Below are 17369 nucleotides of genomic sequence, written 5' to 3' on the forward strand. Positions count from 1 at the left end.
GCTGAAGAGTTTGTATATAAAATTATAAGCTGAATGGCTTATATGCTTTTTATTCGTTCTTGAGAAGAATATTTGAACTGAAAATTCTTCTGAAATCATCGACAGGTCTTTAAAGTTTAGAGAATTTTAGAGGCTAAAACCTATGTAGAGCTTATGATCATTATAACTGAAAGCAATAACTAGATATTTTCTAAGTACAAATAAATCTAACACATATTTCAATAAATATAAATACAAAGGGACAGACTACAGAGTTTCTTTAAAAGTGAATTTCCTAAATATTTAAAACAATTCAGTTTTACATACATCTTTTTTTAGGAAATTCCTTAGGGTTAAGCAAAGGAATCAGGAAGTGTATCACTTAGAGATGCTTGCTTTGAATGTTTTACCTTCAAATCTTGCTGGAATCAGCAGAAATTGAACTTCAAATGTATCACTTTAAACAAATGAATATAAAAAGTGCTTAAGTATCCCTCCCCGCAAAAAGGTGTTTACATACTACCAAAGAAAATTCAATAAAATAAAATGCAAATTATTTTTCTACCTTAGAACTGCTATGCAACAAACTTTTCGACAGGGATCTAGCTCATTTTAATTGTCTTATTAAGTGCAAAGATTATGAGAAAAACAATAATTCTATTCAGATTTTACTCAAATTGAAAATACTGGATTCATCAAATGTAAAACTTGTATTAACCTTAAATTTATGGTACATACCATCAGGATCTGATATTATATCTAGAAGAGATTTATCCAGAGTAGTTTTGCTCATTATCTTTTCTTCATATTCAAAATAAACATCCAATTTTCTTGCCTATTTCAAAATAAGTTTCAGATTAGAACACATAAAGTAACAAAAACATACTAAAGGCCTCTCAGCTTAAAAGTTTCTATTTTCTATGATCAATTTGAAAAACAAATGTTCACTTCCTAATAGAATTTAAATTTTCTTATTTTTGATCATACACAATGTAAAAAACAATAGACTATTTTATCTATTATATTTGACTTATAAATTCAGAATTAAGTGTGAATGTCATATATTAGCCAAGATAAAAATCACACAAATCTCAATTATTATATTAATTAGTAACTAGCATACAAATCACATCATATTCCATGCGAGTTAATGTCAGGTAATCATGTTATGTCTATTTTTTAGTAAGCAAATCCACAGATTTTCATCCTAACTGGAAAGACTGTTACTCTAATTATTTTCAATGGTTTTTAAATAAATTGTGGAATTTCCTCATTAATTTTCCTACCTAATACTTTGAAGTTTAGATAACAGAAAAGCAGTTAAACTCAGCTTTTCTGTATGGCAGCTTTTCTCATCTAAAATTTGTTGATTAATATTATCCAAATGAAATTAACATGTTAGAATATTTCAAGGTAAACAAAAATCATCAACAAGTATCAAAGTATGCTTCAGATAAGACAAAAAAAAGAACATGTTTTACTACTGAAGGTATTAACAATCTAAGTGAAAGTAGAAACCACTCATAAAATAAATGAGAATACTTAAGAGATACCAAAAAAGAACGATAAGAGAAATAGAGAATATAAATAAATACATTAAGCTAAGATGACAGAATGAGATAAATAATTAACCAACTGTGGAGAAGGAAGTGATGAATTTTGAACTGTTCTGAAAGTGACTTGGGGACATGGATAGAGTTCATTTCAGTTAAAGGGATCAGACCAAGGCATCACCAGAGTGGAGAGATCCGAATGGCAGACTCAGGAGTGCCTTCACATATGAGGCAACAGGCAATCAGAGTCCCTTATTCCTATTCCTCACAGTGGCACACAAGGCCAGAGCTTTATTATTTTTTTTATTTTTTATTTTTTTGGTCTTTTCGCCTTTTCCAGGGCCGCTCCAGCGGCATATGGAGGTTCACAGGCTAGAGGTCTAATCGGAGCTGTAGCTGCCGGCCTACGCCAGAGCCACAGCAACACGGGATCCGAGCCGCGTCTGTGACCTACACCACAGCTCACGGCAACGCCGGATCCTTAACCCACTGAGCAAGCACAGGGATCGAACCAGAAACCTCATGGTTGCTAGTCGGATTCGTTAACCACTGAGCCATGACGGGAACTCCGAGGCCAGAGCTTTAAAAGGATGAAAGGTTCAGTTTTAAAATCAAAACAGGAGTTCCTGTCGAGGCGCAGTGGTTAACGAATCCGACTAGGAACCATGAGGTCGTGGGTTCGATCCCTGCCCTTGCTCAGTGGGTTAACGATCTGGTGTTGCCGTAAGCTGTGGTGTAGGTCGCAGACGCAGCTCAGATCCCGTGTTGCTGTGGCTCTGGCGTAGGCCAGGAGCTGCAGCTCTGATTCGACCCCTAGCCTGGGAACCTCCATATGCCGTGGGAGCGGCCCAAAGAAATAGCAAAAAGACAAAAAAAAAAAAAAAAAAAAAAAAATCAAAACAATGTGGAGTTCCCACTGTGGCGCAACAGGATCAGCAGCATCTTGGGAGCGCTGGGATGCAGGTTCAATCTCCTGCCCAACACAGTGGGTTAATAAGGACCTGGCATTGCTACAGCTGTGGCTTAGGTTCCAACTACAGCTCTTCTACAGTTTTCCAGATTCTTTATGCAAAAGTAAGCAAATACTGCCTATACCCTAGCAACACGCTGTTTTTCTGACACAAAAGGTAACATACTATATTCTTCTGTCTCATTTTCATTCAACAATGTATTCCAAACCAGTACGTGGAGAATTTCCTTAGGTGAGGTTTAGATAAGAATTAATACAATTCTTCATGAGTTTTTTTTTTTTCTAAACTCTTTGGCTCTTCATATTCTTCAGATTCGCTGAAACAGGAACTATTTTAACTACTGTTTAAAAACTACTTTGAAAAACAAAATAAACAGGAGGTGAAGTTCTAGGAACTGAAAAATGTGGTATCAAAAATGAACAGAAGAAATAGATGATCATTATACAACTACAGATGTGATAAATTCATTTGAGTAATAAAAATAAATAAATAAAATAAATTTAAAAAAAAAAAGAAATAGAAAGGAAATCCTAGGAAAGAGACCATGGTGGTGACCATGAGAATGAAAAGGAAGCGGCAGATATTTAATAATTAACATAGGAATGTACATGGGAAGGAAAACAGTGAACAAAATCAAAGATAACTCCTGCAGAACTAGGATTATGACAGTAGGAACTCTGTTAATTTAAACATTAGATTGGGAAAAGCTAAATTATCTGTAGAGTAAAGCCAGGAATGGAAGGGGGAAGGTGATAAATAAAGTGTTAGGCTGACTTTCAGGCCCTTACAATCTGTTCTAGCCAACTCTTCTGTTTCCCCACTATTCACTAGGTTCAGTTCCTTCTGGTCACATCTGTTAACTCAATGACTTTTCGTTAAACACAGGATATGCTTTTAATCCTCAAGGTTTTGGCTAAGGTTAGTTTCTTAGCTTTTTTAGAATATATTTCTTCTCCATCACTTGCCCAGTGAAATCTACTCATTTTTCAAGGTCCAGCGTCTTTGGAGCTTCTAACTCTTCTGTTCTTTTCCCCTTTCTGCTTTTCCCCCAATTTTCTTCCTCACTGGAAGAATTTATTACTCCCTGAAGTGTGTACTGACAGCACTTTATACACTTCTCCATAATAACCATGATCACACCACATTACTCTCTTTGGTTTACATATCACCTTCTAAAACTGCATATTCCCTAGATTGTGTCTAATTAATTGTTTAACCCTAGGACTCTCTCTAACCAGCACCTCGCTCATAACAAGTACTTGATAAAATATTTGTTGAATTTCTAAGCTAAAAACAAGATATACACAGATCAAGTCATCATCTTTAGAAGTTATGAAAGTAGATAAATGAACTTTTAGAAGTGAAAAATGTAAAGGATCAAGTCTTTAGTGATTTAATACACAAAATTAAGTACGCTAAATGCCATAACAGAATCTAATGTCTGTACTTACATAAATCAATGAAGAAACATGACCCACTGATTTTGAAGATACAGCCATTAGATTCATTTTGCTCTTCTTGATGTATTAACTTACCCATGGTTTAACTTCTAATGAGGAACAAAAATAGAATGTAAAAGCAAGTTATTTTGACTGCTAATGGTTAGCACTTCTTTTGGAGGTGATAGTAATATTCAAAACTGCATTGTGATTATGGTTGCATATTTCTGTGAATATACTAAAAATTACTAAATTATACACTTTAAATAAGTGAACTATATGGTATGTAAATTATATCTCAATAAAGAAGTTAAATAGAAATAACGTAGCATTTCAATATACTGATTGGGAGAGAGCCCCATGTAGGAGCGGAAGGAGTAAAGCAGAAATTTTCTAATCTGCAGAGGAGAACTAGCATCTGTTTATGTGTATGCATTTTACTTACAGCTATGGCTTTCAAATGTTTTTAAACAGAGTACCTTAGGACCCTCTTTCTCAAATCAAATCTTCTGCAGAATCCTAATCATAAAATAGATACAACTGACCCAATAAATGTCTCTAAAGAGCTGTAGGGTACCAGAGAACAGTGTTTAAAAACTAAGAAACTTAGACCACCTTATTTAGTTCCCCAGACAACATTATGAGCTAGGAATTATTAGTCTCATTTTAAAGATGAAGAAAAAGAAACAAAGAAACATAAATTTGTTCAAGGTTACCAGAGTAGTAGTAGTAGAGAGCTGAGATTCAAATCCAGGTCAGACTCCAATGTACACCACAGATAAAGAGTAGGGAAAATTACATTTTCCTCAAGAACAATTTATTGCTTCCTTTGTATGTGCTTTATGAAAGAAAGTACATTTGTCAATTAGTACATATTTGGTTTTTTGGTAATACACATAATTTATGTATATGTGATAAGAGGTTATTTTGTCTAGAGATATAGTAAGTCCTTTCTCAATTTCTTGAAATAAGGGAAAATACTATGATAAACAACTTCTGTCCAAAAGATTAATTATCCTTGTACAATACAGACTTAAAGGAGAACACAAATTGGAAAATAAGAGTTACATCAAATTAAAAATATAAAATAACAAGGTCAAGATAATAAACAGATTTTGTTAGCTTCAATAAACTTCAAGAATGAACAAGAAGGGAAAATTAGAGAAAAACAAAGGACTATGTATGGAATACATATCATATCTAGTGAATATAAACTCTGAGCCATGGATTTCTTAAACATCTCTTTAGAAGAGCTATGGGAAGAATCTGATTTTTAAAAAGTCCTAGCGTTTTTCGCCAAATTTCAGAGTTATCAGTGGACAATCAGGCTGATGTTTTTCATTTTTCAGTGCACTGCCTCAACATTTACATCAAATTAACCATATATATTATCCAACTAAATGTACTGAATTTTCATCTACCTATAACTGTGTTTATCACTTTGTCAATTTTAAATAAAGTATAAAGTGTTATGTGTGTGTGTGTGTGTGTGTGTGTGGCATTTTTCGACTGGCAACAGTCAATAGCCTACTGGGTTTGGAAGTTCCCACTGCAGCTCAGCAGGTTACAAACCCGACTAGTATCCATGAGGATGTGGGTTTGATACCTGGCCCTGCTCAGTGGGTTAAGGATCTGTTGTTGCCCTGATCTGCAATGCAGGTTGCAGATGCCACTTGGATCTGGCAAGGCTGTGGCTGTGGCATAGCAGCAGCTGCAGCTCCTATTTGACCCCCTAGCCTGGGAACTTCCATATGCCAAGGGTATGGGCCTAAAAAAAGAGAATGGGCCACAGACCCGAACAGACATTTTTATGAAGGAAGATACACATATGGCTAATAAGAGTATGAAAAGATGCTCCATATTATAAGATATCAAAAAATTCAAATTAAAATAAGACACTACTATATACCTACTAGATGACTAAAATCCAACACTGGCAACACCAGATGTGGAGCAAAAGGAACTCTCATTCGTTGCTGATGGAAATGTAAAATGGTATAGCCACTTTGGAAGACAGTTTGACAGTTGGCAGTTTTTTACAATTCTAAACATACTCTTGCTATATGATCCAGCAATCACATTCTCAGGTATTTACTGAAAGGAGCTGAAAATCTATGTCCACTCAAAACACATCACATGGGTGTTTACAGCAGTTTTATTCATAAATGCCAAAGGCTGAGAGCAACCAAGATGTCCCTCAATAGCTGAATAAATACACAAGCTATCGTACATCCAGACAAGGGAGTGTTGGTTAACAATAAAAAGAAATGAACTATTAAGTCATGAAAAGACATGGAAGGGTCTTAGGTGTATTTTACTAGGTAAAAGAAACTAATCTGAAAAGGCTACATATTGTATGATTCCAACTCTCTGACGTTCTGGGAGGTAACACTGTGAAGACAGTAAAAAGATCAGTGGTTGTCAGGGATTTGGGGGAAGGGAAGGAGGAATATATATGTGGAGCACAGAGAATTTTTAGAGCAGTTGAAACTATACAGTATGATATTGTAATGACAGATATGTCATTAAATGTTAGTCAAAACCCATAAAATGTACTGCACAAATGTGTACCCTAATGGAAACTACAGACTTTAGTTAGTAATAATGTATTAGCTTATCAATCATAACAAACATACCACATTAATGTATATGGGAAACTGGGGATGGATGGATGAGAGGATATATGGAAACTCTCTGTATTTTTCACTCATTTATCTGCAAAAATAAAACTGCCCTAAAAATATAAAGTTTATTAATTTAGAAAACAAAATCCCAGACAGACATGTATCTAATGGAAAAAAAAAGGGCGGGCCACATGTAAAGAGCGGGCCACCATCCTCATTACAGTTTTTGGTGGTTATCTTTTAAGGAACTATAGTATAGCAGACAGACTGTGAGATTTAAAAGTCAAAGCCAAAGTTCACTTTCAGGCTCTGGCAGTTGGTTTCAAGTATTCAGTACCTCTAAGATTCATTTTTCTCCATAGAATGAGGGAACATCTATTATGTCAAATTAACTGACATATAAGTGCACAAAAAAAGTTTGTTCTCTTTAAAAACAAAAACAAAAAAAATCACATATTCTTATTTTTCAGCCAAGGATTATGATCTGAGGATGCTATGTTTGATAACAAAGTATTTATGAAGTACAAAAGCACTCTGTAAGGCACTGTAGTAAAAACAAACTCATTTATATAGTATCTTAAAATGTCATTTTTAAGACACTCTAATACTCCTATAACAATCAGCGTGTGAATATTTTCACTGGATTAAAATACGAACCATCCACGGTTGGAGTTCCCGTCGTGGCGCAGTAGTTAACGAATCCAACTAGCAACCATGAGGTTGCGGGTTGGGTCCCTGCCCTTGCTCAGTGGGTTGACAATCTGGCGTTGCCATGAGCTGTGGTGTAGGTTGCAGACGCGGCTCGGATCCCGCGTTGCTGTGGCTCTGGCGTAGGCCGGTGGCTACAGCTCCGATTCGACCCCTAGCCTGGGAACCTCCATATGCCGTGGGAGCGGCCCAAGAAACAGCAAAAAGACAAAAAAAAAAAAAAAAAAAAAAAAAAAAAAAAGAACCATCTATGGAACTGTACATTGCAGGTAATCAATATGTATACAGGAAAGAAAGCAAAAATGGCACTATTAGAAGGAGTCAGGTGAAAGAACGCAAAATTCTTTAAGGCATTTCATTAGGTGAGACATTCTTGCTTCACCTGATAAAATGAACTGGACTGAAACTGAGTAACAATGATAAATGGCATGGTAAAAAGGTAGCAAGACAAGATACAAAACATTCCAGATCTGAGTTTCAACTCTGACATTAATTAGGGAGCATTTTAACATTTTTTGGAGATAAGAGAAAGGTATCTTAGTAACTTCACTGATTAACTGAAGAACATTTCACAAAATATGTTCTGTAGAATGCTATTTCTCAGATTGGTTATAATAAATAATCCCTAAAAGTGTTCCAAAGTCAAAGAGTTTGAGAAATACTATTTAAATAAGTTTTTAAAATGAACACATTACACTGCATTATGAACCTCCAAGAGGAGCATACAGTAAATTTACTTCTAGCCTTATTTGACCAAGGAAGAAACCTCACTAATTTGTGGAATCTACTAAGAAATCTGTCCTAAGGTTCCTTCTAGCTTGAAAGTCCTAAGTCCCAAAGGAGGTTCGCAAAGGACTCTAGGAAATGGAGTCCACAGGACTAAGGAATTAAGTGCTAAATTTGATTTTTTACTTCTACTCTGATTTACACATCCTAGATGATAATTTTTCTCCGTTCTGCTATTCTTGGTGTTATGATAAGGGACCGCAAATTCTGTAGAAATCAAAGTGTAAATGAATAAGTAAATGAAATTTGAGAAATTTTTAAAAATAAGCAATATATTTGACTGTTCATCACAATTCTGCTTAACTCTCTGCATTTAACCTTCTGCATATTCCTTTAAGGGAAAAAAAAAACTGTAAAAAGAGATCATTTGCAACAGATCAGTCAAAATCTAGACAGGGAATTCTGATTTATAGTACAGTAAATTTCTTCCCTCCTGTGATTAGCAGGGTAGGGATCAGTTAATCAAAGTCAGTTAATAAAAAGAATAAAAAAGGATCTGTGTTACACATTTTAACACTGCCTTTTAACTAAAGATCTAAAATGTCTGTTTGTCAATCTTGATGTAGATCCAAGAACTTTCCCTTGAGTACTGAGGTCCATTGTCTGAAATTTTTTTCTTTTCTTGCTTTTGCACACCTATCAGCAATCACCTTCTAGTTTGTCTCTTTGAAGTGAAATAAAGAAAATTATAGACATTTACAAAGCAATTTTAATTATTTTTTCAAGATTTTCCAATGTTTTACAGTCTTTTTACCTGATAAAAATTAAGTCATCATCTTTGAGTCTAACGCATGTAAATTAGTTTTATAGAAACAATCCTCTTTTTCTACTCATATAATTGACATAGATTGGAGTCAAATACAAATAACTCTTTGGTAAGCAAAAAATTCAACCTACTAAAATTCATACCAGCTGTCAACTGTCAGCATGTCAATAATGTGGCTAGCTACTTCTGTTTTATCAAGGGAATAAAGGGCATCAGTTAATGTAATGTGTTGACTAGTGGAGATGAGTTCAGTTTCTACTTTATTTTTCCCTAGGAAAGATAAAGAAGTTGAGCCAAAGAAAAAATAGTCTTCTGAAAGAGGGGTTGTAGTTAAAAGACAGTATTGCTACCATGGGCTAAGTTTTCTTTAGAATGTAGATCTAAGACAGTACATGTTTGCTTGATCAGATGCTTGCTATCTTTAGACCTAGTTCAAGACTTCTTAACTTTCTCTACAAGAAGAAGCAAAACAATAATGAAGATTCAGTACCAACGAAACCTTGATCCAAAATAGCTTACTAACAGCTTACACTTTGCCAGCTACCTTGGGATGGAGCATTCAATGAGAGTGCTTCCTCTCCAGTGTGAGCATTAGGGGAAAGAGCACCTGACACCATTTCTTTCTCTCATCTACTATGTCTTATATGCAGGTGACTTTTCCTTTTCTTAGGTTTCTGATGGTTAGAGAATATCTAATTCAGTGTGACTATGCAGGTGAGATACAATGATTAAAATACATTAAAATTTGTTTACAAATTATTTAAATAATCTTAGAATCCACCTAACAACCAGCAAGTACAGAAAAGTCTTAAAATATAGATTCAACAAATGAGGATTCAATAATTTAATCTATTAGATGAAAGTCAACTATCCAAGCCAATAAAATTCTTAGAACATCAATAAATTTACATGATAATATTTGCCAAATTTGTCACAAACTCCTGTGCTCCTTCTAACTTTCCACCAAAACATCAACTGCTGGACAATTACCAGGATGTCTAAAGAAGTTAATCTCTTCTAGTATTCTGCTTCAGAAAATGATCTAAGGAAATATATAAAGCATGCACTCCCCCAAATTAAATATCTAGGAATAAACCTGACCAAGGAGGTGGAATACTTCAACACTGAGAACTATAAAACATTAATCAAGGACATTAAAGAGGATTCAAAGAAATGGAAAGATTTCCCATGTTCCTGGATTGAAAGAATTAATATTGTTAAAATGGCATACTGGCCAAAGCAATCTACAGATTTAATGTGATCCTTATCAAATTACCTATGACATTTTTCATAGAACTAGAACAAGCAATCCAAAAATTTATATGGAACCATACAAAAACCAAAATTGTCAAAACAATCCTAAGGGAAAAAAGCAAAGCTGGAGGCATAACTCTCCCGGACTTCAGACAATATTACAAAGAAAGCTACAGTAATCAAGACAGTGTGGTACTGGCAAAAAACCAGATATATGGACCAATGGAATGGAATAGAGAACCCAGAAATAAAACCAGACACCTTTGGTCAATTAATCTTTGACAAAGGAGACAAGAATAAAAAAAAAAAAAAAAATGGGAAAAAGACAGTCTTTTTGGCAAGTAGTGCTAGCAAAACTGGCTAACTGCATGTAAATCAATGAAACTAGAACACACCACACACCATGCATAAAAATAAACTCTAAATGGCTTCAAGACTTAAACATAAGACAACACACCATAAAATTCCTAGATGAGAACAAAGGCAAAACATTCTCTGACATAAACTGTACAAATGTTTTCTTCAGTCAGTTTCCCAAGGCAATAGAAATAAAAATAAAAATTTAAAAATGGGGACCCAATCAAACTTATAAGCTTTTGCACAGCAAAGGAAACCATAAAAACAAAACCAAAAAGACATCCTACAGAATGAGAAAATAGTTGCAAACTATGCAACCAACAAGGGCTTAATCTCCAAAACATACAAACAATTCATACAACTCCACAGAAAACAAACAAACAAGCAAACAAAAAAACAACCTAATTGAAAAATGGGCAGAAGACCTGAATAGACATTTCTCCAAAGAAGATATATGGATGGCTAGTAGGCACATGAAAAGATGCTCAACATCACTACTTATCAGAGAAACGTAAATCAAAACTACAATGAGCTACCACCTCACCCCAGTCAGAATGGCCATCACTAATAAGTCTACAAATAACAAATGCTGGAAAAGGTGTGGAGAAAAGGGAACCCTCCTACTCTGCTGGCAATGTGAATTGGTACAACCACAATGGAAAACAGTAAGGAGGTTCCTCAGAAAAATAAATACAGACTACCATATGATCTGCCAATCCTACTTCTAGGAATATATCCAGACAAAACTACAATTCAAAAAGATACATAATCCCCTATGTTCACAGCAGCACCATTCATAATAGCCACAACATGGAAACAACCTAAATGTCCAGCTACGGATGAACTGATTAAGAAGATGTGGTACATATACACAACAGAATACTACTTGGCCATAATAAAGAAAGAAATAATGCCATCTGCGGTAACATGGATGCAACTAGAGATTCTTACTCTAAGTCAATTAAGTCAGAAAGAGAAAGACAAATACCATATGACATAGCTTATATGTGGAACCTAAAATATGGCACTAATGAAACTCTTTACAGAACAGAAACAGACTAGAGACATGGAGAACAGACCTGTGGTTGCCAAGGAGAGAGGGGGAGGGAATGGGATGGACTGGGAGTTTGGGGTTAGTATATGCAAACTATTACATCTAGAATGGCTAAACAATGAGGTCCTACTGTATAGCACAGGGAACTATATCTAATCTCTTATTATGGAACATAATGGAATATGGGGAAAAGAATATATATATTCTTTGCTATACAGCAGAAATTGGCACAACATTGTAAATAGCTATACTTTAAAAAAAGGAAAAAAAAAGACAGAAAAAAAGGGAAATGTAAGCAGCTATAATCTAATAAACATCCCAAAATAAGAAATACGCAAAAGTGCAATAAAGACAAATACTAGGAGAAGGGTTCTAAGATCTCTGCATAAAAAGTCATATTATTCTGGCTAATAATAATAATAAACATTTACTCCTTAGTTGAATAAATGTTTACGAAGAAGTGATGGTCACCAAATTTTAGTAAAAATAATAAGAGATACTGCAGAAAAATACTTCTTTATTGACATTACAGTCAGAGGCATACTGTATGACAGTAATGGCGTACATAAACATGCCACTTAAAAGTAAATATTTTAAAGTTGGAAATGTAATAATTATGAAAAACTGTAAGAACAAATTTTATAATTAGGAGTAATGAGAAAAACTGGAACCAAGAGCATTTACGGAGTACAACTTTAAAAAGATAGTCCATATTAAAACAGGACTCTGCACAGAAACAAACTTCAATTTTTCTATACTAATAGAATTTCTTCTGTTAGGATAACTCAGAGTATGTGGTTTATTAAATACAACTATAATTTACATGTAAATATTTTAAATAAATATGCTTATCTATGACTGAAAAAAAAAAAGCCTTCTGATATTAATTGGGTTTCCTAGAATGACCCAATGAGGAATACTGTGTCCTACACATATTATTTTCCCTCTGCAAGTTTATATAATGTCCTTTGAAGATGCTTTATATCAGATTCGATCAGGAAAATGGTTCTTCCTTGAGTTACAGCAAAACAATTATTCCAAAATAAGTAGCTTTTACATACAACTACTTAACAACTTGAACAACAAAGTAGTTTCTTAAGATGAAGGACCATTAGCAGCCCTGAAGAAACAAGTTATTTGAAGAGAGCCAAGCGACCAGGTCTTAAAGCAGAATTTTTGGGTGAGGCATGGTGGCATCCATTAGGACAAACTGACTCTGAAAAACTCATATAAAATCATTAGTGTAAAATTATAAATAAGTATCACAGAAAACTTCATAGGTAAATTTTGCCTTAAAAAACACCATTTTTCACCTAGATAGGTGTAATGGCCATTTTCCAGTTCTCCATTTACTTCTAGAACTCACCCATCCTTTACATCTTCAGGCCATTCTCTAGTTAAAACATAAGTCAGATCATGGCATTAACCTCCAGTGACTTCCCATTACACTTAAATCCCTATTTCTCTTGATCCCATAGTCTATCACTCTTTCTCTCCTCACTGTTAAGTACATTAGTCTTCTTCTAGGTCCTGCAAAACACTAAATTTGTTCCTGTCTTACGTCCTTGGCAGCTTTATTAGTCCCTCTGCTTTAAATGCTTGGGCCCTGAGACTTTCACTAACAGGCTCTTTACTGTGATTCAGGTCTCAACTTAATCATCACCTCATCAAAGGTGATTTCCTTTGATGGTGATTTCACTCACTCTAGAACAGCTCTCTAAGCCCTTATCACTTCACATCACCCCATTAGCCTGTTTTCACATCATCTAAAAGCCAGACATGACCCTGTTTTCTAATTTGCTTACTTTGTTTACTGTCACTATAGTATTAGCTCCAAGAGAACTTTTCTGTCTTGTTTACTATAGAACTCTTGGGCCCAGCACAATACCCACAGAGCCACTAATAATACATAATTAAATAAATAAATACTTTAACCAGAATTTTCTCAAACCATAAGCTCTGGTCTCTGACCTAGAATATATTCATATAAATTTGTGGCAGAATAATGTATAAAGTTTTATGAATTAAGATGAAAACTGTGAACTTTCCAAAGGTACAGTAATTAGTTACTTTGGGTTACACAATTCAGTTTGGAAGTGGAGCTATGCTTGGTACTTTCCTGGTTTTATAGTTGCAAGAACTGAGGTCAGAAAGTAAAATATAAGAATTAACAAACTTGGAGTTCCCATCATGGTGCAGCGGAAACGAATCTGACTAGGAACCATGAGGTTGCGGGTTCGATCCCTGACCTTGCTCAGTGGGTTAAGGATCCAGGGTTGCTGTGAGCTGTGGTATAGGTCACAGATGCGGCTTAGATCTGGCATTGCTGTGGCTGTGGTGTAGGCCAGCAGCTACAGCTCCAAACTGACCCCTAGCCTGGGAAACTCCATATGCCACAGGTGCGGCCCCCAAAAAGACCAAAAAAAAAAAAAAAAAAAAAAAAGAATTAACAAACTTTTAATAATAAAAAAAACTAAATGCTAAAAAAAAACCCCCACAGAATTGTTTCAATTTCAAATCACTCGAAGGACTATTAACAGCTATCATAAACAATCAGCATGTACTCAAAAAATATTTGTTTAATATACCATGAGATCTTGATTGCATAATTAATTTTAGCTGATGTAAACTAGAACCTATATTTTGTTTTAATGCAATAAATTTTTGTTTAATGTTTTATATTAGGTTCACAGTCTTCATATTTAGCCTTGTAAGCTAAGCCTTTACTCTCCTACTGAAAGAAATTCTCAATATACCTCTCTGCTGCATTTCACTGGTTATATATATTATCTCCACAGGAGACAAGACTTTTTCAACTTCACAGAGATGCTACATGTGAGGGTGAAACTAACAACAGCAGAAATCATGTACAGACTGTACTATTATGTTTCTATTTCTATAGGTATATGAATATAGCAAGCACCAATATCAAGATGTAGAACAGAAAAAAATCAGGTTGTCACCTCAGAAATTATGCAGGTTGAAATTCTATACAGTATAATGTTCATTATCTATATTAGCTCCTTTATAAGTCATTTTAAATCATTTAAAAAAAGTTTAGGAATTCCCGTTGTGGCACAATGGGAACGAACCTGACTAGCATCCCTAAAGATGTGGGTTTGATCCCTGGCCTCACTCAGTGGGTCAAGGATCCGGCATTGCAGTGAGCTGTGGTGTAATTTGCAGAAGTGGCTTGGATCTGGTGTTGCTGTGGCTGTGGCCGGCAGCTGTAGCTGATTGGACCCCTTGCCTGGGAATTTCCAAATGCCACGGGGTAAAGCCCTAAAAAAATAAAAAATAATGATAATAAAGTTTAATCCCCTTTTCCATAAATCCAAGTTGTTATTGACACCTTGACAGGCAGCAAGCATATTCAGTTTCTTTACACTGCTTTTTCAAATGTATCATCTCAAATGGAAAGCAGGGGGTCAGTAATAACCACGTTCTGGCATAATGTCACTCTGTCATTGGAATTCAGTTCCATGTCCAGAAAATAAATGATAGTATAATACTGAAGAATGGATTAAATCAAGCCAATACACATTAATCATCAATAGTTGTGAGAAAATGAACTATAATTACGTATACAGAAAATCCAATGCATTTGTTTCAAAATTACAGTTTAGCAGGAGACAGAAGCTGTAATGCTAAACAGACTAATCTAAACCTAAAAAGTTCAGAACCAAGTTACATCATGAAGCGATGTTATTAATAGATATTTTAGAAAGTACTATAGTAAAAGGTGTGTCTAAATCTGTATTACTGACGTTTACATACAGGTCTACTGTTAACAAAGTAATTATGTGTAGAGGCAGTTCTGAGGCAGTAAAACAATAAAAATACCACAGATGCTAACTTCTCTTTATTGGAATGTGTGATCTTGGACAAATCACTAATCTTCCTAAACTGGTTTTCTTATATGCAACAACGAAGGTAATAATGCTGCCTTTGATAATGAGATCTCATAACATTATAGTGAGGGCTCAACAAGATAATGAATATGAAAGAATCTTAAAAGTCTAAAACCCTACAAAAACAGTAGTTATATTGTGGGGAGGGAAAAGTTAGATTTACCTTTATATGTTCTAAAACAGCAGTGGCAACATTTGTATGGAGATCAATAAGTCTTTTTTTTTCAAGAAGTTCTGGCAAAGAACTACAAGTATCAAAAAATTAAAAGTTAAACATTAAATTAGCTAAGGAGATAACATAAATTTTAATAAAACCCACACATGTCTGTTTCCTATGATGAAACTTGGAATAGTAAAACAGGGACAAAATGACATGTTAAACTACCAACTAAATTTAATCTCTAAGCTTGAACACATACAATATTTACCACTTTAATACAACTGAAGTGCTTCTTATTTTGAAATAATCTGCCTTCCAAATATCATTATTCCACCTAATACAAGTGAAGTGCTTCTTATTTTGAAATAATTTGCCTTCCAAATATCATTATTTCACCATTTCACTTTCTGATTCCAAAATTTGGAGGTTTAGAATAAAATCAGATTAATGGAAAAATTTTAGCTATATTTCTATAAAGCACGAAATGTTCTCTCCCTGATGACATGTAAAGTATCACAAAGATACTGCTTAAATTTTAGCTAATTAAGTAATAGAAGTAATAATCAAATTAACAATAACTCTCATTACTGTATTACTTATATTATCTTGTTGGCAAAATTATTCCCATTACACAATTCTAACTAGTAAAAGAAACAAATGATCTGCTATATAAAGGAGAGAACTGAAATCAGCTTGAACATGTTAAAAACACATTTAGTTCTTTAGCTTTAAAGGTATATGCCATAACTATTATTTCCTATCATGAAAAACACTAACCAAGTTTTTAATCTGAAAAATAAATCTTATCAACAGAAAGACTTCAAAGAGGATATATATACTGCTTACTTACCTAACAGCTGATGTTAGCTTAGCAGTATTGTCAGAAAGCATACTTATGGCGCCTTCATCTTCCCCTTCTAGTCCCTGGGAAGAGGAAAAAAAAAAAAAAGGTACCAATAACTACCCAGAAACCTCAAGCCCAAGCATAAAATCTATATAATTTTAATAAACAGATAAGAGTTAGGCCACCCAGAATAATAATAATTCTAAGGAGCAAGCATCTGCATTTTTGACAGTTATAGAAAAGTTCTAGTCACCATCAAGTTAATGAGTGGTTTGATGATTAAAATAAGGATCAGCTGGCATTTTCAGATAAATAAGCCCAGAGACTTGTCACAGGTCACACAATAATAAACAGTAGAGCTGAAATTTGAAGTTAGATCAAAGTATAGGAAAACAAAGAGCACTGGAACATATATCTCTAAAATAAAGTCATATTACTTTTTCAAATCATAAATTCATATTATTCCTTTAAAAATGTTTGCTATCTGCACAGAACTTCCATTTCTTTTTTTAAAAAAAAGATCTTTTATATACATTGAGAATATTTTTGTTATTATTAAAGCAATGAAGAGCCTTGAATTTTTGTAAGGAAAAAAAAAGTTAATCTTTCTCCCTCTAGATGTCCTTTTGCTTCCCTATATTTTCTAGAAAGCAAACAGAATCCTACCATAATGCTTTTAAGTCGCTTAACTTCATCTTCCTGTGCTCTGTAAGATTCCAGTTCTTGCTGAACTGATTCTGCTACTTCTGGAAATGGACTGAAACAGAGGAACTGAGTATGAGATTAAAAAATTTATTTTTGTGTGAATTTTGAAATACATACAATGAGGATTTATTATTATTTTAAAGGTACTTTTTTGGATTTAAACACATACATAATAAATATAACTATCATTATATCACTAACTTGTGATATCTTTAAAATGTATATCATAATGCTTATATATGTAAACAAATTTAAATT

General features: G+C 34.1%; 1 protein-coding gene across 14 annotated transcripts in view; it reads right to left on the bottom strand.

Moving 5' to 3' along the window:
- SCFD1 (sec1 family domain containing 1) overlaps window positions 1-17369 on the bottom strand; it is a 157636-nt gene that overhangs the window by 102605 nt on the left and 37662 nt on the right. For 13 of the 14 annotated variants that reach the window (XR_014810666.1, XR_014810668.1, XR_014810667.1 and 10 more), the window contains 4 exons: window positions 17073-17163; window positions 16413-16486; window positions 15566-15647; window positions 718-814 (listed from right to left, as the gene is read on the bottom strand). Coding sequence is in view for 10 of the 14 variants with exons in the window: in XM_084969023.1 (XP_084825149.1) it covers window positions 718-814; window positions 15566-15647; window positions 16413-16486; window positions 17073-17163 (344 nt within the window). In the remaining 4 variants the exon portion in view is untranslated. Of the gene's footprint in view, window positions 1-717; window positions 815-11991; window positions 13868-14741; window positions 15648-16412; window positions 16487-17072; window positions 17164-17369 lie in introns of those variants that run through there. The other variant, XR_014810670.1, reaches the window with a different exon arrangement.

This window comes from Sus scrofa, chromosome 7 (genome assembly GCF_054392235.1).
Source record: "Sus scrofa isolate SSC_HxYL_T2T_F1_AM1 chromosome 7, Sscrofa_HxYL_maternal_Yorkshire_Landrace_v2.0, whole genome shotgun sequence".
Taxonomy (NCBI): domain Eukaryota; kingdom Metazoa; phylum Chordata; class Mammalia; order Artiodactyla; family Suidae; genus Sus; species Sus scrofa.